Genomic DNA, 27,020 nt, shown 5'->3' with positions numbered 1-27,020 from the left:
TATATGAAAAAGAAAATTGTCTGACTTTGGTTTTGTGCTCATTAATTATATTTTCGGGCCAATATGTTTTTTTGATGTTTTAACGCTAACAGTACGTTTCGTTACCGCTGGTAAAACCCATTGCAGTTCTTCTAAGATGTATAAACAATAACAGCGTTCGATCAAAGGAGTACCCACATTAGCAGTTGCTTTAGTGCCACATTAGAATGGCTACATACTAATAGCTTGTTACTGATACTTCATTGGCTGGTTTTCCAGTCAACTAAGTGACTGCAACTAACTCATTCTCGAGGTATCAGAAGCGTCTCCATTGTCGCTGCTTGGATGACGACGTTCTGCGTTAACCAGTGCAATTGCATACGGTGTTCATGATCATTTGTGTGCACCTGTTTGTTGTGTTTGTTTGATTCAGCTGCGCTGTCGTGTTCTTTGTGATCACCATCATCAGCATGATCCTCTATTGTTTTCGTTATGGTATATATTGGAGAGACGCTTGCGCCAGTGCAATTATCCAGTGTTGACATACGATTTTTACCGATAGTAGTGGTTTGTCTGTTATGTTGTAGTCGTAACGTGAGGGCAGCTGTTAGTATTAGTGCGCTTCTGCCGTTGACGCCTTTAGCGCTGCCAATACAATCGCCAGTTCGTCTACGCTATTGCTGCTGGCCCTCAATACCGCAACATCGTACCGCTGTCGGTGATGCGGACACCGCCATTGCGGGTTGCTGCTACTGCTGTTACTACCGTGGTTTCGGCGTTCTTTATGGCGATAATAGTTGCAGTGGTGGCCATCGTGCTGGTCGCGTCTTCGGTGCGGCCACCGTTAGTCTTTAATTCGGTTGACACTCGTTGGCGCTCGACATTCAGCAATAGTAGCTCCACCACAACAGCATTACCACCACCATTAGCGCCATCGGCATCAGCGAACGGCGGAACACGCAGTCGCCGTTTGGCTGGCGTCAGCAGCAGCGTTGCGTTCGAAGGAGACTTGGCGTACAGCAATAGCGACACGGGTGAAAAAAACGGCAAACACCAGTGAGCGTTAAAGAACCGCAGCGCCGACCAGTAACCGCTCATGGCTTCGGCTGATGGCGTTGTTCGGCTATTCTGGCTGTTGTTACTGCTGCTACACTTATGGTCGTCGCTGCTGTCAACGGGCAGCGAACCTTGACTTTAGAGCTTTCGTCCGTTCTGTCTGCAGGCACCGTTTGCAGCGGCCCCATTGGCTTTACTGCTGCTGCCGGACATAACAACGGCAGCGGTACACCTATGGACAGTATACTATGCCAGTGATCGAGGTAATAGTTTTAGTCAAAAGTATAATAATAAAAGCCGCCGTGTAGGGCAGTTTTCGCAGCTTGAATCTCCTTCTGCTTCCGCTTGTATAGTGCCAAGGATGGCGCTAGCAGTCAACGAGCTGCAAGCTTCACAACAATCTACCACACACCCCAGTAATACCGCTGCATTACCACATGTCGCCGAAGACCACGTTGGTTACGCACATTTTGCCGCCATCTCTTGCTTGTGGTAGAGTAGAAATCATGTGGCAGCAGCTTTCTCTGCCGCCCCTGTTACCGTGCTGTGGTAGTTTGTTCTGCCTTTTTCGGCTACGGAGCACAAAGCGCAGAAGGAGATCAGAATTGTAGTACCAGTATTGGGTGGCAAACGAACTAACGGAATGAAGCACGTGCACGGCACAACAGTAAATCGACAACTGGCCGTTTTACCTGCAGCTGCCTTTCAATCATCCTGCTGGCCCTTACAGTCTTTGGCGCCACCGCCGTATCAGTCGCTGCCACTGCCACAATGCGGCTGCTGTCGCTGCCGTTATCGACGTTAGTGTTCGCGCTGCTGCCGGCGCTGCTGTCGTTTCCGTAGCATCAACGGCTGCGGTGACGGCGACATAGCCAACGGTTGCCGCCACTACAGAACCGCCTAAGAAGCGCCGCCACCAATGTCAGAAACGGAATACTTACAACGGGCGAAGCAAACGCCAGATCGCACCAGATCGCAGCACAACAGAGCGAGCCACCCGAAGTGATAGCTGTTTTCGGACCAGCAGTGGTTAGAAATAGGTAGAACATTGGTGGTTATTGGTGCTTTAATAGTGGTGACTGATGCTGCTGCTGCTGCTATTACTCACTACGGCTGCTGTGGTAATGTTTGTGTTGTAGAGGAATATCGAGAGGTTTGTGCCTCCGCGCAGTCACGTTGGACGTTGGCTGACAGAGGATGACAATGATGATAATTGCGGCAACAGAAAGTTCATGAATATCGAACGTATCGCAACGATAACTACAAATCGTTAAATGATTATTCGTGAAAACGACACTTTGCGCCACGCTACGGACCACTTTATTGCCTGTTAACTTCTGCGTCGAATAATATCAGTAACGACATTGAGTCGGTCGGGCGGTGACCGCGCGAAACTCACCCAACTACCGCGCCAGTTCGAGGCGCGTTGATCGCGCAGAGAAATCGTTCTTCCGTCCGAACGCACGGGATCCATTCGCGCCGAATTGAGTGCCCCTTAGATTCATTGTGCGGTGTGTCTGTTAGTCGGCCTTTTTTTTCGAGATTCTGTCCAGTCGATCGCCTAAAGTCGCTCAATAGGAAATACACACAGCTGATCGACCACAGCGCAAGTTTGCATGGGCGATTTTTCAGAAATTATCGCCGCCGCTCATGAGGCAATTACTTGGAAGCTATCGTAAAATATCAGATCAATTCCATGGAGAAAATCGGTGTATAAAGATCCGTAACAGTGCTTCATGCTGTCGGGGACGATTTTGGACCTTTCAAGTACTGTCAGGCTTACGCAGCCCATCATTAGAGAGTCAAGATCTATTAGCAGAAGAGTAGTTGTACAAATGGGTGCAGGAGGACTTCGTGCGGTTATATAATAATTGTTTTGACTTTTATTTCATTTTAATTAATTCCGTTTGTTGTGCCGATTCTGCCGGGAAATTCCTCCTAGCTGGAATTTACTAAAGCATTGTGTGGTAGCCTGAGAGTTTATAGACAATGTGGTAACCCGGAACTGTACAAAGTATCTGTGGTCTTTTCGCGAGCTACAAAAATATATTACGCTTCACCATACTAGTAGTCACTGTACTGTTCGAAATATGGTTGTGTTGCTACAACAGTTGCTCATAACGACTTATAGTGAATTTGTGCCCCAAAGTGCCTTAAGCGCGAAGCATCTGCTACTTCCAAGCGTTACATTATCAAATAAAATATCATTTACTTCAGATCGTATCACAACAGCCGAAAATATAACTCGGTGTTGAACTGGATCAAAACAGTTCGTAGCGCGAGTATTTGATTCCCATAACATCCTTAGCTTCATACTACCAAATGAAATCTTATTGACGGGGATTCTGCGTTGGCATTAAGCATTCCTGCTATCGAACAATTATTAGTATGGTGATATAATGACACTATAGCACAAGTAGACGCCACCCTTTTTACAGTGTCATAGTATCATCGCCTGATTATAATTATAGCAACCTATGGATACCTAAATAAAGAAAGACTACAAAGACGATATGAGTGACGAAGAGGCTGAAGAAGCATCTGGATCTGTGTTGTTCCTTGGTGATGTTGTTCGTGATGACGATGGTGATGATGATGAAGACGTCGATGAAGATGAAGATGACTATGCGGATTATCACGATAATATAGAATACGTCTGTCCAGATCACTTTGTGTTTCATTGTGTAAGTAGCGCGGAAGTCTGAGCTCAGTTTGGGTTGGCTTCGATATTTCGCTGAGAAAAAGCTAATCATTCTGGAGCTAATTTTATGGATGCGTAGTACCACTTGCACATACAAGGAAAAACGGTTTCTGTTTCTATAAATGATTCTGGCCATTTGAATCTTCAAATGAAGTTTTTCAACTAAAGTGAATCTTCAAATGAAGCGATATATTTATAATTCTGCTACTAAATTGTATGATTTTTTCCTATCTACATTTAACCGTTACTAAATGTTAAGTCTCACTAACTAGGAGATTAGCACTTTTTAGCAAATAAGGAACAGTATCCGAGAGAGCAAAACTTGTCATGCCGAAAACACAATGAACTGATTTGTGTATAGGATCTGGAAAACAGAGCCACCAAATTTCGGGATAATCGTGCGCCTAAAAGCCACGAAGCTCGTATTTAGTAGATGGGTAATTATAAAAACTTGCAAGATATTCACATACGTCGCCAGTCTTTATCATTTCATAAACGTGAACCGCACTCACCATTCATATATTCTACCGCTCGAACACACGCACGTTTCTCACATTATTCGATAAACAAAAACCTGTCTCATTACTGTGCGAGAATCTCCAACACTACGAAGAAGGGCGATGCACTGACAAAAATCCATCAAAGACTCTTTTGGGCAAGAAGCGATGCGTACATTCTAATAACAGCAATAACAGTGATAGTATTAACAGCGAAACGATAGTTTCTTCCTAACTTTACGGCCATTGCAGCACATCAAGCTGCGTTTCTATCTGCCTGACCTTCCTGCTGCTTCCGCCACCCACACAATAGAAACACAGAACCGAATCGCAGCAGCTGGGGCAACGGCTGCTTTACAGCCACAACTGGCACGATTGTGACCAACATTATCAATATCATAGTCATCTCCGTAATAAGTTTGAGCACATCTGACATTATTAGCGTCCATTGGCAGGTTGTACAGGAGTGCGGGATACACGTGATTGTACTGCCACCATACAGCTGGGTCGTATTCCCGCTAACCAACAAATCAACCAAGAGTACGCGTATCGAGAGATAAATTCACATCTGTAAAGGATCTATTTAGTTTACCGCCACCGCGGAATTAGATGACACAGTGGAGTTATCCTTACAGTACTCTTTGGTGACAGCACTGATAACGACAGTAGCAAAATTAGTAGAGTAGATTTGTCTCCGCATTTGAAAGTACATTTGGCTTTTCCGTTGCCCGACGCTTTGTTTCTCCTCTCTGCAGTACACCGGATAGAGACTTAACGGCGCGTTTAAAAGGGAGCTTGGCGAGGGCAGGGCAAACAGTTTCTAATCGGCAGATGACGAAATGATGTTACGGGTGCGTGGTTAAGGTCATCATTGGGTTAAGGTCAATGTCGTTCAAACGAAAAAGTAAACTAGCAGAGGGCAATATCCCGGACTAGTCGAGACCACCATCGTAATGCCAGCAGTAAGAGATTGCCTCTGTGATAACACAGTGATAACTTGTATGTCTAATAATCTTAGAGACATGTAATGCGGTTTAGATTCGAAACCGGGCATATACACACTTCGTTTTCTGATGAAAGCCACCCTTCAAAGCAGTAGCACCGGACGTAAAACTTGAAAACAGTTTAGTCGGAGAAAGTATTTAGTGGAGAAATATCTATTCATAAGTCGGAAACAAAGGGTATAATGGCTTAGAGAGATTAGTTATTTTTGAGTATAATTTGTAAATGTGGTAGTAGAAACAAAGAGAGTGCATGCCCGTTAAAGCGTATTTTCGGAGAGGTTCAATGTCTAACAGAAGAACAGCTGGACGGTTGACAGAGATCGAAAATTTTTGCAACCTACAATCTTTCTAAATCGGTGTCCGTCGTTTGCAGTATGGCTGAGGAAGGAACCGCATACAATAATGATTCTTCTTTCAATGTCAGGGTTTCATAATATTGATAGAGTTTCATAATACATACAATCGTAGAAATTTATTTCACGTTTATCGGTAGCCTTTAGTGTGTACGCTCAAACTGTAATTAATTGTCTTGACGAAATACTATACACCGAAAATACGCTTACACATACGGTTCCTTCTGCGTTCTAGGTAGCAGTAAACAAAGACAGTCAGGTTACACCAATCTTATTTACTTACAGAAAGTTATCTGTTCCAATGTTCGAACGTAAGTTACAATATTTGTTCTCCCCGACTTCAACTGTAACATCAGAAAAGTTGTTGCAAATGTGCATATATAGTATAAGCAGTTCCTCTAGTTATAAACAGTTTCCAGTTTACTGATGACATAGAACTCCTTTTATCAGATTTATGCCTGTTATCTTCTGCTCGATATCTGTCCCAGCATCGTTGCGATTTCTCCGAAGGCGAGTTGTTAACTAAAAAATGGTTGCTGCTGGATGACTGAAAAGCAAGGGCATTGCCATTTGTCTGTTAGATGTGCATCCCGCTCTAAATAGCAGGATCTTGTTCTAGCGCGTCAGGTATCCCATCTGGCAAATACAATTTCACAAACGATTGCAGATGCCCTTTTTCCTGTTGTCTATCCCAGCTGGCCGGAGATATCGTAATTTGATTGCTCGAATTAGTAGTGATCGGTGCGGCCAGTTTGGGGTAGAAATGTACACACCTAGATTTATCCTTATATACGTATACCATAAGGTATAAAACTTACATTAAATAAAGTTGGGCGCTTCACACGAAATGTGTACGCGTATGTTGCTTGACTTGGATTGACTCATTGGAATGTTGCAGTCGATTCTCAAAGTCCCGCAAGATTATGCGATGAGCTCTATCCTGAAAAACTCAAAAAAATATTCGTACTCTATGTGTCTATGAGTGATTAAATCAGATATCGACACTGGCAAGAAATATTAATATTTTAGTTGACTTGAAAGACGGTCGCCCTCAAGCCTGAAACCTTCCAGACCTAATTTCAAACATATCCACGTATCGTTGATGTTACTTAACAAAGCTTATACTACGAGTAATAGTATGCCGCCCGTAGTAATAGTATGTAAGCGAGTATAATGTATTGTTAATGACATCAGCTGTACTTTTGTTCATAGTACCCAGCGTTACAGGCTGGTGACAAATAACAAATTGCCTAACACATGTAGAGTTAACTAATTGCTTTAATTGACCAATTCTACCGCCTATTACGTCCAGCCGCGCTGTCCACTATCAAATTTTACAAGAAAGGGCAAAATGCACACCTCTAGATGGATACTTAGCGTCCGATAGGAAAGGGTTCAATTTTCATTTAGCATTATTCTACGGCAGCGATTATTGCATTCACGAGAAATTATATTGATGGACATTTAATCGCTAATTAGCTCCCTCAAAAGGTGATCTCTGGTATATGTGTTTTACTAGGTATCAAGTAACTTATGCTGCTGCCACTGTTTAACCTCTATTTACACTGACACATATTTGAGATATTAACATACAAAGTGAACCCAGCACCCTTTTCTTTGAGACGGTTAGCCCTTACACGCATAGTACGGTATACGAGAATGTATATATATATAGGCAACCGTTTAGTAGTGTAGTGTGCTCGCTGTGAGCTGTCTGGGCTTCAAATAGTATATAAACTTAAGGTGCTCTCGCTGTGGAGGATGCGGAACCTGCGATGAAAATAAACAGCGGGCATGGGATCTTGTGCATTAATTAGGAATCATTTTTAGATTGGTAGTGAGCTATGACTACAAAGTATCTGTCGCAGTGGAACATATTATTATGGGTTTGTTCAGAGATAAATTATCGCGTGCAGCTGTCACCGATTTCACGCAGAATGTGATTCGCTTTTAGGACTCGAATATTGGCTTAATATTGGAATCGTTAAATATAACGGCAAACACATTATTTCACAGTTTGAAAGGTTTGATTTGTTTATTCAGTTTTGTTTAGTGCAGTCCTCATAAACTGGAATCTTAATCAACCACGTCTTGGTATTAGTGTTACTCTTTTGGAGGGCGGCATGGTGTGGCTAGCCAATACCCATCTCCTTGAATTCGTTGCCGTGATGATCACAAACATGGGGTCATCGTTGATTCACATCTCATCATCGGCCAATGGCTACCATGCTCTTTCTCACGTTTGTTGGAGAAACCCAAGCAAGTTTAACAAGACTCACTCCAACTAGACTTTCTAGTAAGGTCAAGTCCTTGGTGCTATACTGAAGAGATTAGTTCGAGAACTCACACGAATAAGAAAAGGTATTCACACAAAATAGGTAACCAAAACGTTGAAAAAAATTGTATGATTAATGTTATAAGTGGACACTCATATGATGAAGAACCTTAAAAGCATCTAACTCTGTGACTATTATATACGTAGAACGTTTCCAGTACTCTGTGCGCATAAATATACAAAAATGTCCGTTATTTTCAAAAGCATACATAAGAGGAACTTCCTTTAGGAACAGTCGCACCGTCTCATATCATTACAGCAAAACGATTCGTAATTGTAAGTGGTAGAAATTCTCAGTAATGTAAATAATTTGGTCTGTCGATAATCGTAACGCAAAGACATAGAGCACATTGCTGTTGGTGTTCCTGTAGTTTTCGTCGTTTTTGTCGCAGCCGCGACCGCCTTTCACATTGTTTCTAACCCGTATTCTATCTGGATGCGCAGCCATCCGCGTACTACAACGTTGTCCCGGCGTACGCACGTTCCTATGTATGTCGATCGCCAATCATTGCCGGCGACTTTCGTCGCCGTCCGCTTGCGTTGCCTGTGGTGTCGCAGGCACTACAGTGCGACTAGTACGGTCGGCCTATAGTGTCTGTTTGACCATGTGTCCGCTAACCGCCATCCGCTGTCCGTTTACTGCCTGGATGACTTGGGATTTTCACGGCCAGCTACAATAAAAGTAGCAACAGCAATACTTACTGCTGGTGGCGGTCATCCGAAGCCGCTGTAGCATTCGTCGTTGTTGGCGCCCGATGACGCCGATGGCAGTGGCGTCGGCGGCCACAGATAATGTAATGCGGTTGATCGTCTGTATACTATGACTGTGTGTGCAGGCCATGTGTTTGTCTGCCTGCTACTGTTCATGTATGTCTTTGCGTCTGTGTATGTGTGTATGTGTATGTGACTCTGTGCCGTCCGCTCATTGTGAAAGGTCGTGCTTACGCCGTAGCCTGGGCCTTGTGTAGTGGCAGCAGTTGTGCGGCTCCAGCAGCGCAATCGAAGCTGTTAACATTGGTGTACTGTAGTATTCTGCTACCTTGTGCGCGGTCAACCCATGGCGACGCGCAACACCGACGATCGTCGTGCATTGCTGCTAGGATAATCATACGGCTACTACAACTAACGCCGGTTCACTGCTACGGCCGCCGCTGCGGTTGGCGTCAACGACGCCATTTTACCTATACTCAAATATAATGTAATACTTGTATTAAAGTGCTGAGCATGCTGATCTCTCTGTTGAATTGCCGTTGGGTCGGGCACTGGATTCCACGGTCGCTTGTTTCATTGTTGCTGTTTGTGCGTCTTTATAGACAACGACGCGGCTGTCTGCTGCTGCAGGAGCCAGTAGTTGCGCTGTTACGATGGCCGTCTTTGGTGGAGTGCTACCTTATGGAATTCAACACGACTTTGTCGGCAGCGGTGAACCACTAGAACCAGTAGTGCTGCTAGCCGCTGTATTGATCGAGCAATGTGGTTCCATTTGGCGACATTGCAGTAGCTAGCTATACCCGGGGTGGTCGGCGTGCCTGACGCGTAAGCCACAGAAATAGCGCAATAACAACAGCGTCTACTATCCCTGAACGAGAACTCCCCATTAACATCAGCGCCTTTCTTCCCCGTCTCTTTTTCCCTTTCACTCATCGCCCCTTCTGCAGCATTAGGTAGCGAACATAGTTGACAGTGACGTCACCACTGTTTGGAAGGGGCTACTTGGGGGCTTCGCTTCGGGATGAATTTGTGATTGTTGTTGGTTGCTTCTGGAAATGCAGTTGGGATAGGAAAGAAGGCGAAAAGGCAAACCTGCTCGTGCGCTGGTACAGCTCACCAAAGTTTTCGTCGGAGTCTGACGGGAAGACCGCTTGCGTTAAGAAGTCAATGAGGAGGAGATTTTTCGTATAGTAGTAACGTAATGTTACATGGCAGCGCGATTTCTTTCTTGTGTAGCCTTTTTCTGGCTTTCATTGCCCCCTGTTGTTCCGGTTGCTTACGAAGTTACTTCTTTTCTTCTGGTACAGTGATGCAGTGCGGCAGTCCGAAGACTGCTCGTCCCCTCTCGGCCGTCCGCTGCACCGAGTAATAATATAGTTATATATTAATAGAACAGTGGAAGTAAAACTAATAATCTGCGAGGGCCGGTCAATGAAGTTTGCTTATCTCCGTTTCACAAGCGCAAAAATGGCAATGACACGAAACACGAAAAAGGTAGACTTTCCGCCTACGAGTGTAGAGCGAAAATCGCACCACGTTCGTACATAAACGATACTAGTAACGAGATGTATAACTTTTACTCTCTTTGAATGAATTAAAATGTAGTCACAGTTGAAAACGATGAAATTGAACCGTAGAAGCAGAAAAGAAGACGCGACAGTACGGCTGTACGTCTATGTAACATTTATGGATAAAGTGTTTTTCAGAGAAATCTTTTTATGAAACCTGTATTAGAAGTTTGTTATTCGGGCGTGTAACCTGTATTGCTTTGAGATACCATCCTACGACGTTTACTGTATAATAACTTTAGACAACATCAATCGGTTCCAGAAAATACCTTCTAATTTCGCGCGTTTGTAAAATATTTGAAAATTGCCAGTTTCGTTGTGGCAATTTCAAGGTTAAGAAATATAATTTCAAGACAGAGGCGAAGAATAATTAAGCAGTGAAATTCGGCATTCGGCAAGTCAGTTTTAACTTGAACTCAACAGTCTTTATCGTAGCAATCTACCAAATATTTCTTTATTTTGATTTTTTATACGCATGATCACGAATAATTACCAATTACTATACCAGAGTGCAAGATGTGTGCTTACTTAAACGAACAAGAGATATCGTAATAATTCACATGGAGTTCGGTATATTTTTTTAATATACTGTGGACCTATAGAATAAGAGACCTGGGCAAAATTCCGGTACTTGATGTTTCGTTAATAACATGATACATAGAAATATGATACATCGGAAATATGATACATCGATAAGCCCGCAACATATTGTATAGACGAATCTTCCCAATTTTTGCCTGACCGGATCAATTGCCTGTTGCATATCATCTGCAACAAAAGAGCAAGTCAATTTGTTGGAGAACGCGAGAAAGCAACCTGCTCTCCTATATTTAGGGTGCCCGTACTTAAGGCTGGCTTTCGGCTATCACTAGCCGTCGAATGACCCCATTGAACTTCGAGAAAGATCAGTTCGGCTCTTTGGGGGTGGGGTGGGGGGATATTTTACACAAACGACGAATGTAAACATTGGCGGCAGCAAAGTGCAAATAGTGGAGAGATCGTACCATTCGTTGCATTATACGCACTTTTGCCCATTAGGTTATTGTATGAGCTTCTTTACAGATGGGCTGACTTCGTATTCTTTATCCCATGCTTATGTGTGTATATGCATTTCTGTTTGTGTGTGTATATAACGTGAATAGGTTATAAATCGCCTGCCGTCGTGATATAGGTGGATAACTACCCATGTGTATTTTCTGTCAAACAAAGTAATATATACTCAGCGAACAATTGATACCCGTATATAATGCCAGAACTTGAAAAACAAGAGTTTTTATAACTTAACCAACGATGGCTAACCACAGTAAGGTGGGACGCTATAAGTGTTAAAATGAACTTGCCGTCGCAACAGTCATTAGTGTGTTTTCTACATATGCACTGTGGTTTTAATACGTATCTGAGTTGATTTCGTCGAAATTGTATTTATGGAAGTGCTTAATAGAATAAGAAATTTTAACACGATATACATGACAAATTCAGTCAGGATTGTTCTATTGTCGAATTATGCTTTTAAAAACGCAGCCTTTAAAGCAAGGGATAAGTTTAGCAGTTAATGTAGTACTTACATTTTTTTTTTGACATTCCTCAATCGCAAACCAAAGCTGGTTAAGAGATTTTGCTTAAGTTAGAAACGACCAGTTACTATCGACTTCTGTTTCCCAATGTGCAGCAGGACTGCAACTTTGTCGGACTATCACCATGCGTATTTATTGAGGGATCTCTGCCCAATCAAATTGCATACAAGTCGGGGTATTGCCAAGCACAATGAGCTGCTAGTCTTGTACCGAAAACCAAATAAATGCCCAGTTTAATTCTATCCCAAATTAATCACTTACTATATTATTATAGCTAACCACTTAGTCCCTACTAAGCTCATATTCATCTTCCCCTATATTCCTTCATTTTTCTTTTGTTTCAGATGTTGACTGGGGGTCGTGGAATCAGTGCCGATGGCGGCTCGGTTTGCGTCAGCAGCGCTGCGGCCTCCAACGTAGTCAAGAGGCACTCGGATGCTGTTAACTATGTGCGTCGACCACTCGTTCCGCAGACCTGGTGTCAACGTCTTCATGCGCGTCAACTCGGGCTCAAACATAAAGAACCACCGGGAACGGCGTTGCGTCGAATTTACGACAATATTCGGCCGTCGGATGACGTATTCCCGAACGATGAACAGACACCCCATGGTGGTATCTTCAATCTATCGTTCTCTGATGATGGACGCACACTCGTGGCGGCCACCGAACGGCGTCGAATTCTCGTGCTCGATCCGCTCTCGCACAAACTTGTTCACACTGTAGCCGATGCCCATCTCGACTGTGTCAACTATGTGCGATTCCTCGATAGCAGAGTAAGAAGATGTGTTTTTTGCGCCTACGTATAGTTTGGTCGAATTTCAAAACCGCTTTCTCATTGATTACTTGGAATATAACAGGGATTCGATTAATGGTTGTGAAAGAATTCGAGTGGACTTGTCTACGTTAAGTTTTTATTAGTGTAGAAGTAATGACTGTGCTACTACCACGTATAAGTATATCATAAGAGAAATACCTTTTATTTTTCTGTTGGATTTATACCCAACATTACAGGTGGTCGCGTCTTGTTCAGACGACACGAAAGTAAAACTCTGGGACGTACGCAGTTTACGTGAACACGTGAGCGAGTTAAGTGGCCATGCGGGTTGGGTGAAAAATATCGAATATTCGAAGAAGGATGGTTTACTTGTCACGTCAGGCTTTGATGGTAATATTCAAAAATGGCACATCAATCAACTCGGCGAGCGATACAATGCTACGGAAAATCGTGTGTTATACCAATCTGGCTTGATGCGTATGCGCCTTACCCCTGACGAGAGCAAGATGGTCTTGTGTACGACTCAGGGATATCTCATGGTCGTGCATGACCTTGATCTCAATACCCTCAAAGAAGACCTCAGCGAGTTTCGGGTAAGAAGACAAGTTAAAATCGTCAAATCAAATTTGCAAGAATAACTACTTTGAGTAGTTTCGCGCTCTTTTAATATTTTCAAGGTTTTTGTAACACTCCTAATCTATTGACTCATTGAAACGTGTTAATTATTAATTAAACTGCAAACTTTTTATTTAACTTGCGAGAGTGGTGGAGTTAAGCTTTTTCGTCGTGTTTGCACTGTCGCAATCTTCAGTGATCATTAGGCTAATCAACTGTGGTTCATACTGTGTTTTCGGCTCATTTTATTTAGCCGGACCTCTTTCGTATGCATCAGCGCGAGCAGTCGGGGTTCTCGAATCCTATCCTCGACTGGGAAAAGTTCTTCACCGCTTCGCGGAATCGTGTGGAAATGATCTCGGACTTTCCCGTTGGTGATACTGCTCAAGTGATCTCTTCGCTCCAGGTTCACCCTCATGGATGGAGCGTTTTATCGAGGAACACCAACTTTGAAGAGAAAGGAGAGGTAAGCTCGTCAGCGTTCTTTTACGAAATTTAACTGCTGTATTATGCATGAGCAGCGCCTTGAGTAAGATAGGTATTTATTATTATCGTATTATGGTCGTACTATCGCGTGTCCCTCTGCTCTGACATGACATCATTATCCTTAGGGCATACTAATAAGAGGAATAATTATTACAGCAAGAGTAGAATTAAGACATAAAGTTATTATATTTTTCAATAAAAGCCTACAGTACAAAAAATATTTCTTTTCGTTCTTTCGCGGTTTAGCAAACACCGACATAACATTTAGCCTTAACCTTGCCAGCAGCAGCACCCGCGGCGTTCAAACAAACACAAGTAAATCTACCATAATTTGGCTCGCTAGCGCCTTTGCTTATGACGAGCAAAGAAGTTCCTGTTCTTTTCAAACTGATGAACCGCTCATGCCGTCTGACTTACAGCGTGTCTGGCCATCTGCGTCAGCGTGTCAGTCTCTCTCTCCCTATGTATTTCTTATTAAGGAATTGCACTGGTACGATCTTATAAGTAGACCCTCCAACAACGAGGCAAGCAAACTTAAGCTTACAGAAAAGCATCGCAAAAATAGCCGTAGCACCAACATCTGCCAGTGTTTGCGTGCCGCGTACCATGTGTGCGTCAAACTAAGATGTTCATCTTTGGGGAGCGTTTCTGTCGCTTCGGACAGGCGCACCGACGGTATATACGCTGGCTTAGGTCGCACAGACTTTTGCCGTTTGGCAAAAGAAAAATCATCGACAGAGACAGCGATCACGATTGCGGCTAAGATTTATAGAGCAAGAGGTCGAACGATGGTTAACCTCGTCTACGATACCCAAACGCCTTTAGGGGGAACCAGGACGGGAGGAAAAGGCCGTGCGTGCGCCTGCACCTAATACTAGATTTTCGACGCAATACTACAGCGGCACTTAAGGAAGGAATTGGAAAAACCAGTACTTTTTCAGATAGAAAACGACAACAATACGTCAGGGATATCATCAGCAACAGAAGTAGCATAATCATCTTTATTGTTATAATCGATAGCAACAAGATGAAATAGAGGGGGTAAAGGAATGAACAAGTTAAGAGCTGCTTCTGACGGCGCTGCTGTTGCAGTTCTGTGATTTGCTGGCTGCTCAACGCTGGCTACGATGTCAGTGGTAGCGACCGCAGACTGTAACTAAGCTAACGTAATTTCCTCTTGCGCTACGTCCCGAAGGATCGTAGGAGGAATGAAAAATTCAGTAAGAATTCTTGTGGATAGACTTATCATGTAATCCTTGTCTGCCGTACATCCTTGTCTGTCGTACGTTTTTGTCCATTAAAAGCGTATGACGCCTTGACTACGGAAACAGGTTATCTTTATCAAACGAGCAACGGCTCGTGCATCCAGACGCGCTGCTGTTTATCACCATGCCATCAGAAAAGTGGCAAAGTAACACTATATGCTACACATGGACCGATTCTTAATAGAGTTATGGTCTACGAATGACTGCGCACGTATAAAAGTGCGTTTGTGGGGAAACCAGGGAAACCGGGGAAGAGCCAGAAAAATAGCAAATCCCAGTGATAAACCTAGTGAACCGCATGGACAAGTCCGATAAGATGGCGTTGCATGTGCGTACTGTTTGCACAGCGATTGCTGTCGACTACGTGAGAAGCAGATACATGCTATCGGCCGTTGCGGTCGTGCTAAAAGTGTTTTTGTACAAAAAGGTATGACATGATAATTCTATGTCTCTACTTGTTCACCTAATGATGTTGCCTCTTTCAAAAAGCCGTATATGTGGATATGGAAGATCGAGATAAGAACCGACGTGTAGTGTAAATATAAACATGTTGTAAATCTAGTGAAGACCAATTTGGAATTTAACTGAAATTGCCTACGCTAAAAATAACCTGTGGTGTGGTGGATGGATGCACTTTCAATTGGGTTTTAGAATATTTGTCCAAGTAGGCCATGGTTTAGCATGAGCAGTCTAGATCGATAGGTCTTTACTTTTAAATCATGAATTGATAGTAGAAAGCAATGACTCTTACAGCGGTATGGCGGACAGGATGCGCTTTGAACTGTGGACCAAATACAGACAGGCCCTTTAATAATATACGGATTGTCTTTGTTGCGTGTAACCAGTTACTGAGTCTACACTATGCCTATGTGGTAGAACTGATTTCCTGCCCGCTCTCTCTCTCTCTCTCTCTCTCTCTCTCTCTCTCTCTCTCTCTAGCTCTATATATATATATATATATATAGAGCGAAAGGGTAGAGAGAGATGATGAAACTATATATTTACTATTTTGATCGCTGACCTTTTGCCATTTTTCTTATAACACCATAATCCCTTCACTGTAGGACTTTGCGATTTTTGAGTAAAACATTGTGACGGGTAAGTTTTGCATCCGTCCATTAAAACTAAATTTGCACCATTAAAATAGTTTTGCAGAGGCTAAGATAAATGTCAGTCTGATGGTGCAAGTTTCGGGCTAGAAGGAAGATGAATTAAAATTTCTTGTTCAAGCTATCGGAGTTTTGCCGGGTAACTCAACATGCACGTGGTCTATGTCATGTAACTTTTTACTTATTAGTTCGAATCACTTGTTTTATTAGACAGCAACAACTCATAATGTCAGATTCCTTTCTAAAAAACATAGCATTGCAGTTTGGATTTTGCCACAGATTGCAGAGGACGTTTTTTTTTTTAATTTGCACCTTATTGTAGTATGTGATTCACTTTTCATAGCACCTAATACATTGCCTTAATAATTTTTCGATTTCACGGCGTTTCTGTAGTTTCACAGATAGGAATACGATCAACTAACTGTTTTTGCGTCTGTTCGTGTAGCAGTCAAATATCGACCTTTTTTTTTACTTAGCTTTCTTCAAATAATTTAAAGCTCCTTAGCGGTGGGTGTTTAGTTTTTTGGTGATACTGTGGTTACTCACATGTTAGCCTTGCTCAGCTTTCGTCATAAGTTCATCAACTTTTTCCGTGATTGGCAGATAGATACATAGAAACTAGAACGAAAGAGATAGAACCATCTTTGGCCCGTTTGCTTCGATAACGTGATTCAGATTACCTGAGACGTGTGAGTTTAAAATGATCTATCTAGAAAAACGGTTATTGCTTTTTCGGCAAACCAATATGATGGTCGCAGCATTAGCATGACTATTGCGGATTATATTATAATATATCGGTGATTTGTTCATTTTTATAGGCAGCGCCTACAAATAGAGACACGAGGCGATTAGTTAAGCAAGCGATACCGCCGACAACCAATCGTGGCCCTGGCTTTAGCGACTGGCGGCCAGCAAGCGTAAGCATAGACCCCATTGCCAGTGTAGCACTACAGTATAAAGAAGCAGGAAGCCATGTGACCTTGCTGAAGTGCTTGCTAGTCAGTGACTTGTTGTCTTTACCATTGTTGTTGGCGTTGTTACTGCGATTGCTGTTGTAGCACCAGCATTGCCGTGCTTGTGGAACATGGCGCGCGGCGCAACAGCAAAAGCAGCGGCAGCGGCATCGTCAGTATCAGGCAGACCCCATCAACAGCAACAACAACCAATAGCGTGACCAAGTCATCCAAGTCGGATCCCATTCGCGCCCGCTATACCACAGTTGTACAAGCCAAACGGCTGGGGGCTGTGATGGATGCCCTTGCAGCAGCGGCGGGTATGCTGTAGCTTTTATTGCTGCTGGAGGTGTTGTTTGGTGCTGCTGCTATTTCAGTATTTTCTGCAGCGTCGCCCTGACAATTATAACGAAGGTGGCAGCTGCGGTAGCAATAACATTCACAAAACTCTAAAGCTGAAATTGTCACCTCATCGTTGTGCTACGGCTGCCATTGCCTCCTGAACAACTTAGGTGTTGAGTTACGGTTGACTACAACCATAACTTGCTACAGAATTTTACTCATATCTACTAAATTATAATACTTATTATATAAATTATTATTACATAAATTATTATTCCCATTATTTACAAATTCAAATTATTAACAAACCATTGGCGATAGAGTGCCCGTTAGAAGACAAAAATTGCGAGGTTTTACGGAAACTCGATTTGTTATTTTGTCAAATGCCAACAACTACAGTTGATAAATTTAACCGGTCTTTGGTGACTGTATATCTGATATATCTTCACTGTATCATTATTTGGAAGAAGGGAAGATATTTCTATTCCACCTGGTTGTTGCCATCACCATCGTAACTGCTTTACTTTTCAACTTGGTGGAGTGAATAATTGTTTGGTGCGGGTTGCCTCGTAACGCCAACCATGACGTATAGACGTGATTATATCATGTTTGCTCAGTAGCACTTCCCCATCTACGTGTAATTAATATAACAGCAGGGCTAGTAGAATACCTGTGGTAATGGATAGAATGGGTAAATTGTTATTCATTTTTTTATTGATGTATGTATGTGCTACATCTTCTATCGCTAAATAATGCTAAATAAAACAGCGATAATACGTGTTTGATTTTTGTATATTGTCTTCTAGCCTAATATAGCGTAGTGGCAATTCTTTAGATTTTAATAAGAGATTTCATTGCGCGCCCTGTTACTGTTTTTTGATTGTAGTGGACATGTGTCCACGACATTCAGGGTCTGGATCGATCGGACGCGGACGATTTCGATGAGCCTATTATCCGAAAGAAGTCGCGCCTGGACTTAAGCCCCGATATGGCGTCAAGGTTGCCCATGGGTCCGTCGGGTTTGGTTGAGATGTACGGCATGAGTCTCTATCAACAGGTTCGGTTTGGAGCCTATAACACAGTAAGTATCCTTAGTACATCTACGGTTACGTATTACTATTTAGCGAAGTAAGCATGATACTTCTCTAAGGTCACGTAACATATCAATCTTTTTCGCGTGACTTTCTTTGACCAGACGATCTTCGTATCGTTCTACAGCCACATCGTTCGATCAAACGTAGGTAAGAAACGAAATATGTTACTATGTTAAGTTTAGCCATAATTTCTTTTAAAAATTTCATCTGCGAAACGCCTCTTAATCGCTGAACCCACGTATCGCGACCTCATAACAGGTCATTTCACACCAGCAACATCATCCCTTATGCAGGCGCTATCGAATCGCTGCTGCTGATGTCACTGCGACTACTCAATTATAAAAATCGCCTAACTCAAGGACCTTGTTAGGGCTGCTTTTATGACGACAGTGTGGACGTTCGGCCGCTCAGAGCGGTCAGTCGCCGCGGCCATGGCAGCGGTCGCACTACGTTGCGCCATAGCAGTGCGAGGTGGCGTCGACAGTGTATCGTGTTTAATATATATGTCGTCTACGCTGACATCTATATATTCTAAAAGCCAACGCAGCAGTAGCGGCTTGTCGGTGGTGCGACGGCTGCTGCTGTTGATAGATAAAATAGCCTTGACATTCGGCGGCAGTTTACCCGGCAGAGAAGGTTGGATTGCAGATACGTTGCTCAATGGCGCATACTACCGCCATCACGGCCGCCGCATTGCACTGCTGCTGACGTATCTGTGCTGCTGGGGATATCTCTGCTGAAATGATGACTGTGATCTTGATGACGGTAATATTGACGACGATGACAAGGACAAAGTGGCTATGCCCCAGATGAGTGGGAAGGTACGGAAGGCGCTCTCATCAGCGGCTATGTTGGCTGTCGCGTCTGTGACGACCAACAACCTTGGGGCGAGCGCGTTTTTTTTTCGTTTGCCGCTTTTGTGTGCCCGTGTGGTTTCTTCGGTTTGGCGCTGATGCGGTTTCCGATCTCTGTTAATACATGCGATTGCAATTTGAGAAATAATGCAAAAAGCCTGTTTCTGGGACACCAGGAGCACACAGTTGAAGTGGTATGTTTCCGTAAGATTAGTTTTAGCAACATGTGCAATGGTGGGAGCCGCACATAGACTGATGTTGATGACGACACGAATAATTTTTTTATTTTGTATAATAAAATATATGTATGACTTTGTCATGTAAAGATATTCTACATATAAAGATGGAATATTGCATTGAAGCTACCCGAAAATGTTTATTTTGCACTGTGCTATAATAGATAAGCAGTAATGACAAACACGTGCCAATTTGCAAAAATGACAATAGTAGACAAGTTGTGCGTCATTTTGCGCAGTCTTTACAGACAGATACGTGCTACGTGTCCATAATGTAGTATACTCCGATGATTAGTACCGAGCCTATTAAAACCCGGCGGAATGATATGTTCCACCGAAACGGTTTTAAGATCCACTTCTAAGATGCACCGATACGTCCGCGTGTATTTATAGCATCTGCAAGTAGAGCATGTTAGTGATTAGTTTCGTGGTATTCACATTTTATCTCTTGTTCACAGGATATGGATACCGATGAAGACGAAGGCAATTATGACTTCGGCCGATTACGGGTCCGTATTGAGAATTGGCGGAATACTAGTTCCAGGGCACACGCTCATAGGGGTCGCGACTATCAGATACACCAACAGCTGGGGCCGCATAATCAAGTGCAGGTGCAGATTCGCCAGGTAGTCAATGTCGATACGAGCGAATCGAACAACGGAAACAATGGCAGTGGTAATGGTGGTCACGGAAGAGAAAATGTTCGGGTCATTAACTCTGTTGGACAGGTACGCTTTAAAGACACTCCTGAGGTTGAAGAGACGGAAACAATATAAATCAAGCATTATATTGCCATCGACAAGCAATGGACAAGATTTCACACAGTACGGACGTGTTTAAATGTCGTGCACGTTCGGAACCTATAAAGCATTGCACAGCAAAATTCAACAGTTCAGCCAAACATGGATACGACTAATTAAAACTATTCGCATTTTGTGTCAATAAAAACGTATTGTTTATTTCCTTTGTTCGGTAGATGGACAGCTCCGACTCAGAAGATGGCAGCAGTTTGGACGGGGTCCGCATCTTTGAAGTGTCAACGCAAGGCGGAGGAGAACCCCGCGTCGAGGTACGAAATCCTCGAATGCGCGAAATTCCCCTTTTGATATCGCAGCAGCGGAGTAATGATCGTGTGTACCTTGTTGCGCATCGGGATCTCGGATCGATGCGTGAGCGAGCCCCGACATCCCCTGGCTGGTCAGAAGGATCTCCAGCGGCGAAACAGGACATACCGCGGCTGCTCTACTACCTCGAGGAGCCCAACGTAGGGCGTGGATTTATCAAAGAGATGTGTTTCAGCCCAGACGGCCGTGTGATTTGCAGTCCATACCATTACGGCGTACGCCTTTTTGCATTTGATGAACGTTGCTCAGAGCTCGCTGATTGCGTGCCGCGTCGGCCGCGCCGCCTAGCCGAGATCTCGAACATTGGTGACCACAAGAGTTACGTTGTCAGCTCGAAATTCTCACCAACTCAGCACCTTCTTGTGACTGGCTGCCTCAGCGGCAAAGTCTTCTTCCATCAGCCAAGATTTTAACCTCAAGGCTAGTCTAGACCATTTTTTGACCTGCCGTGTCTGTAACGTATAGTCAGTAAAAGAGAATAATAGCCGGACCAAGCTGAGCTTTGAGCTGTTCATGTGGTATCTGTGTGAGATGCAGTACAGTCATGTACGGCTTGGCGGTCATCGTGACTCATTGATGACTGGCGGTGTCATAGTGAATGTCGATGACAGCGACATTCAGGATGGCTTCTTTCGCTTCGAATGTCGTTGGTGTCGTCGGTAGTAGCAGCAGTTTCCGTTAACGACGAAACATTGAGCACAGGCGAACGAACCATTTTGGTAATCAATGTAATAATATAATTATCATAATAACAATACTAATAATATACCAACAATAACAACAGCAACATGGGAAAAGGCCGAAAATCAGCATTTTTTCAAAGCCAGTCGCAATATCAGCAAAGATTAATCGGGTGTGTGAGTGTGTGCGCGTGTGCATGTTAGCTGCTGTTTGACGTATGGGATGGCAAAATATGTTCGCTTCATGTTGGTTAACGCTTTTGTGTAAATCTGTTGTGCGCGGCCGCAATACAGATGCTGCTTGACGGCAAAATACAAAAACGATCGTGGCAAGAGATAAAGCTGAATGATTATCGGCCCACTGGTAGATCTATTATAGAATTACCATTATTATTATTATGCAGTGATGATGATAACGATGATTGTCTAGGAAATAGAAGGAGGAGACGGATTTACCTGGCAAGATGTGCGAATGTATTGGTGTAAGAGGTGAACATAGAGGAAAATGGTGAACGATAAGGCATATGCGCTCGCGCTGCGTCCCTGGCACGTCCTCGATGCTACAGGGCCATGCGCGGTATCGTGTTGGAAGGAAAGAAGAAAAGAAACATTTTCCTCGATTGCAAAGAAAGGCAAATCGAGGGGAAGAATGTTTAGTGATGATTGAGGTAAGATAAGATGATTCGCGCGATCTGAACGAGACTCTAGCACGCCGACTGGAGCCGATTTTGGGGTCCGAGAATACAGGCAAATTTTTAGTTGTGCAGTTGTTTAAGCAAACTCGGCTAACACAGACGAAACAAGACAAAAAAAAGACCGGAGAAGTCGACAGACACAACAAATAGTTACTCTTGCGGATATTAGGAAACAAGACACGCATTTATGATGGACTTGAATGGAATGATATCGCTGAATGGTATGGATATAGCTACCGTTGTCATCGTAAACATAGTTGTAATGATTATTATCAAATAATGAATTTATCTTAAAGTCATTAGTTAACATGGTTTCCTATTTTATTGAGTAATATTTTGTACGGTAGATTATCGCTTTATGTTAATGTAAAGGTTCAAATTAGTCTTGAGTGAAAATTCTCCTACACAGGTGTATCATCGTTTTAGCGAAATCCAGACAATATTGTTGTACATGATGGGTCGTATGCAACAAAAAGTAGAAGTCTTCATCAACAAAATAGGGTGCCTAGGCATATGTTATTTAGAATGTCCATAGCGAAGCTATGCTGATATAAAAAAAATCATGTTCTTCCTTTGGTTTTCTTTTTATCGCGCTCTGTGTTAGTAGCTATCATAAAACGTTATATTTATGCTTCTTATTTGGTTTAACTATTGAATACGCCTTTGCCACTTCTCCCAGTGCTTCTTGCGCTTACTGTTGCCTCTACCATTAGTGACAGACTACCAGAATGATAAGACGTTATGAAAGAACAACATTTACCCATTGCTTGTGTACGTACCTGTAATACTGCATTATATTCTGATACGTTAGCAGAAGAATGGGACAGACGCAAAAAAAGATATTTAGGTGTGTAATACACCATTAATTGCAGCAAAAGCGATAGTCAACCCATGTGAAGCTGAGTGCGCGCCTGACATTCATATAGCTTAGGAAATTTGGAACGGTTTAGAGACAACCTAGGAAGGAAAGGAACGCAAACGTCGACGTACGGGCCGTAAAAACAACACAACGATGGGCTCCAGCGGCAAGGTCTCTTTTAGCGCATAGATACAAAAATAATATAGAGAAAATTTCAGTATCATACGCAGACACAAATACACAATATTACTAACAGCGCTGCACACAGACAGGAGAAAAAAACCGGCGAACACAACATTCTACATGGTGATAGATATAAAGTAAATGCACAGATGTATCTGATGAAAGCTAGGAGACGAGGACAACAATAAACAAATTAAAATATCAAGCTCTAGACAAATGTTTACAGATAACTGAAAACCTGAGAACACTATTGGCATACAATTCATCGTGACTGCTAATCTAGTTTATTCTTCATATATATTAATTTTCTGGTGATAAATAATAGTCGAACCGTTCTTACGGACGGAAAACAAATAATTAAAAAACAAAAAAGTAATACTGCAGTAATATTAATAATTACTATTATTATGAGGATGGTAATAACCTAAAAAAAACTGAAACACAAATATGTTACTCAAAAACGACAAATGCGTTCATCTCGGCGACTACGACCTAAACCAAAGAAACATAAAGACACACTCGTAACAAATGATAAAAAGTCGCAATTGAATGGTAAATAATTAATATTATTACAAGTAATCCTGGTCATAATTTTCGAAGCGGCCACCTTGCGTTCTGCGGCTTCTAAAGGGTAATTAATGAAGTTCGAACGTTAAAAGAGGGTAATAACTTTGTATGCCGATTAAGATACACAAGTATAAGAAAGTGGTGATGTCAATTTCTAAATTATGGAAATTCAGCTAGCATAAATTAATGTAAAAGATTCTGAACTGAGGCTCTATGGCTCATAGCGAAACTAGGCTGTTCCAGCGTGCTACACGGGGTCTACTGCTATCATGTGCGGCCGATTCGTCCCCAGCTGGCAACGCTTTTTACAATGAAAATGATCCCCATAGTGAAAGACATCTTTTACCGCAAATGTCGATTACGGGTGTAGGAACAAGTCGTGTCTAACTGGTACCAGTCGTAGGAAACAGAGAGTCAATGCTATTCCGTGTTCTGTTGAGCGCAGCCGGGACGAGCAAGCAGAAGGATATCGAAGTGTGTTAATTGGTTTAATTAAGCCGAACCTTAATTAAAGTGCCTTTTTTGAATGGCACACACAAACAGATCAAGGAATTGAACGGGAAAACTAAGGTAGCGCAGCAAACCAACCGAAAATATGGGAACACAGAGAAAATGAACTACATTTCAACAACTGCTCGATACATGACAAAGCAAGCTCATCCTATTACTACGAAAAAAATAAAGCAATAAAAATAAACTTAAAAAATGTGGACAAATCTATTCCGAAGTGTGTTGATGATGTGTTACGTTGAAACGGCACAGCGAGACAATGGAAAGCGAAAAAAAAGCTATCACATTGAAAAAAAGATTAGTAAACTCAAGAAATAATTGAGAACTAACATATAAAAAAACATTAGTCATAGAAAATTGCTCAGTCCCGAGTTCAAATATGCCGGACTTGCTTTACGGGCTCGACTGCTAAATTCTAATTATAACTATAACACTGACAACAAAGTAACACTAATGGCAACACCGATAAGAACAATAACGATATTAATAATAATATCAAGAAAGTACGTGCATAAGTTGACTAATGCTAGTTTCATTTGATCACGCTTCGAACTTGGGTTGCTTCTATACAGCAGCATGCTGTTGCTGCCGGGAAGTGCTTGGAAGGTTTGCTGTGGGCGTATATATATAAAAAATAAAACGAGTTTAGGTGAGAGTAGGCAGGTAAACCAGACAGAAATAAGGGAAAGAACAAGCGAGTGAACGGAAATGACAGAAAGCGATATCCCGACACTCTTTGGACTACACCTAACTACGATAGCTATTTTTTTGTCTGACTGCCTTCTCGTATAAGATTTATGCCCAGTAAAAGAAAAAGAAACTAATGGGTTTGCGCTCAAAGGGAAACTGAGGTACTACGCTACACTGACGAAGTCGATGCCTCCAAGATACAACGACTTACCGTTTGTCAACTAAATTAAATTGTGCTGATCTCGGTGGTATATGATCTAGGTGAATGAATATATTATGTATCAGAATACAGAATCAGGTATCGAGACAATTAAATTGAGTAGCCCAGAAAAAATGACACTGTTTGACATGTCTCGCACCACATCCATAAGCTACCGTACCATGATCTGTTACAATTTCGAAATAATTGAACGTTTTTAGGTTATTAAATGAAGTGCAACACGCTCATTCAGTAATAGGGCTAGGGTCGTGATTATGTAAAATGGCTTTACTGTTCCGACACCATGGAGTTATACTCGAAAACCCGACGGTTTCGTTTTTGCAAAAAAAAAAAAAAAAAAAACTGTTCATAACACTATTTGTGAAATATATTCCTTCCTTTACCAATTTGTTTTAACAATTCTCTGTAGAAAATGGGTTGGCCTCACCCCTCTTGAGTCTATTTAACATGAACATTTATCAGGTTATTAGGTATTATTATATTATAAACATGAATTACAGCTCAAACGAATCAGTGTTCAAATGCTGAGATTCAGATACCCGATTGTTGACTATTTGTTGCCACTTGATGTACTATTCTCGATGTCTCATGCTCGCTCAATGTCACATGCAGCCGTTCCAAACCTTCAGGGAAAGAGCTACTATTTATTTCTGTTTCTTCCCAAGACAACTGTTGCTGCAAACTGCTGCTCATACACTGTTCCTATAGATATAGTTAGCGTATCCTAGTAGTATATATAAATCATAGACTACCACATATTATCTACTGGTAAAGCGTACAAGATTATTGTGACTAATCATTGTATTGTACTTTTCGTAATTTATTGTTTTATTCATTTCTTGAATTAGATGTAAGAATGATTGTAACTTTATCATCTCTAGTATTTTTTCATTTTAACGCGAGTCTGCATTTACATTTCTGTATCTATGTACAATGTAAATACACGTTTAAAGAAAAGAAAAACAGCTTAGTATACCGCAAATAGGCATGGAAAATGTAATGTATTTAGACTTTTCATTTATTTAGACTGTCTATTTTATCTATTTCACCACTTTACTGTATCCTATATTATCACTACTGTTACACCGAACGAATTTCGTTTCTTATATAATTGTTATTAATACACATGTTGCCGCGTAAAGGAGAGTTGGTAGTTAGTATGCAAGCAATTCGTAGGATTTAACTGTACGAACATTATCTATTCATATTCTTAAGTAGATAAAATAGGATATTATACTTTGCTCTGTGTGAGCAGATGTAGTCATTACAAGTTGTCCGACTTAGTAGAAATAAACAAAAAAATAGTGGGTTTGAATAATATAATAATGGTGGATAACGGTGTTGGCTGTAACAACAAACAAGTCTGTCGATTTTTTTATCACAATCAAGTGGCAACTTTATTTATTATATTTGGTCTTTTGTCTAAATTATCAACGATTTAGTATATGCGTTGTAGCTACAGTAACTCATTTGCCTTCACACGTTAATCGATTCGATTCTGTCTGTGAGGGCAAGTCAGTGCGTCATGGAGAACTATAGCAAACGAACTCTATCTCTAGGTGAAGGTATGAGGGCTGTGGATGTGTGCAGGCGATCAAAGACGTTTCGTAACAGTGTAAGACTCAGAGCTTAATCACGTACATATATATATATATATATATATATATATATATGTGTAACGGGTGTGGAGAGATAAAGAAAACGAGAAAAAAAACGCGTAAACGTTCCCTTCGAGCGCATCCGATGTGACGTTGTAAATAAATGCGATGAAATTTTATATGAAAATCGCAACAAAGACGAAAATAGTCTTAACAAGAACAATGGCAACAATAACGACAACGACAGGAAAAAATAACAACAAATCGAAAATCGTGCATAATAAACTCGTTTCCTAGTTGGACGATAACGTGTGTTTCTTCCCTGTGTGTATAGTAAAGCGCAACAAAATCGAGCGGCTTCATCGTCAAATTGAAAGTATCTCGCTT

At 42.0% G+C, this 27,020-nt stretch overlaps 1 protein-coding gene across 2 annotated transcripts in view; it reads left to right on the top strand.

The window, feature by feature from the left end:
• LOC111254857 (DDB1- and CUL4-associated factor 10) overlaps positions 1 to 26,935 on the top strand; it is a 28,972-nt gene extending 2,037 nt beyond the window's left edge. The window contains exons 1-7 of one of the 2 annotated variants that reach the window (XM_022816146.2): positions 1,881 to 3,719; positions 12,123 to 12,551; positions 12,790 to 13,146; positions 13,422 to 13,634; positions 18,210 to 18,404; positions 19,966 to 20,235; positions 20,484 to 26,935. In XM_022816146.2, the coding sequence (XP_022671881.1) occupies positions 3,549 to 3,719; positions 12,123 to 12,551; positions 12,790 to 13,146; positions 13,422 to 13,634; positions 18,210 to 18,404; positions 19,966 to 20,235; positions 20,484 to 21,044 (2,196 nt within the window). In that variant the 5' untranslated portion in view covers positions 1,881 to 3,548 and the 3' untranslated portion in view covers positions 21,045 to 26,935. Of the gene's footprint in view, positions 1 to 1,880; positions 3,720 to 12,122; positions 12,552 to 12,789; positions 13,147 to 13,421; positions 13,635 to 18,209; positions 18,405 to 19,965; positions 20,236 to 20,483 lie in introns of those variants that run through there. The other variant, XM_022816149.2, reaches the window with a different exon arrangement.
• Positions 26,936 to 27,020: the final 85 nt, after the last annotated feature.

Source organism: Varroa destructor, unplaced genomic scaffold (assembly GCF_002443255.2).
Source record: "Varroa destructor unplaced genomic scaffold, Vdes_3.0 BEIS01000007.1, whole genome shotgun sequence".
NCBI lineage: Eukaryota > Metazoa > Arthropoda > Arachnida > Mesostigmata > Varroidae > Varroa > Varroa destructor.
The sequence above is the reverse complement of the archived record's forward strand: the minus strand, read 5'-3'. Positions and strand labels throughout refer to the sequence as shown.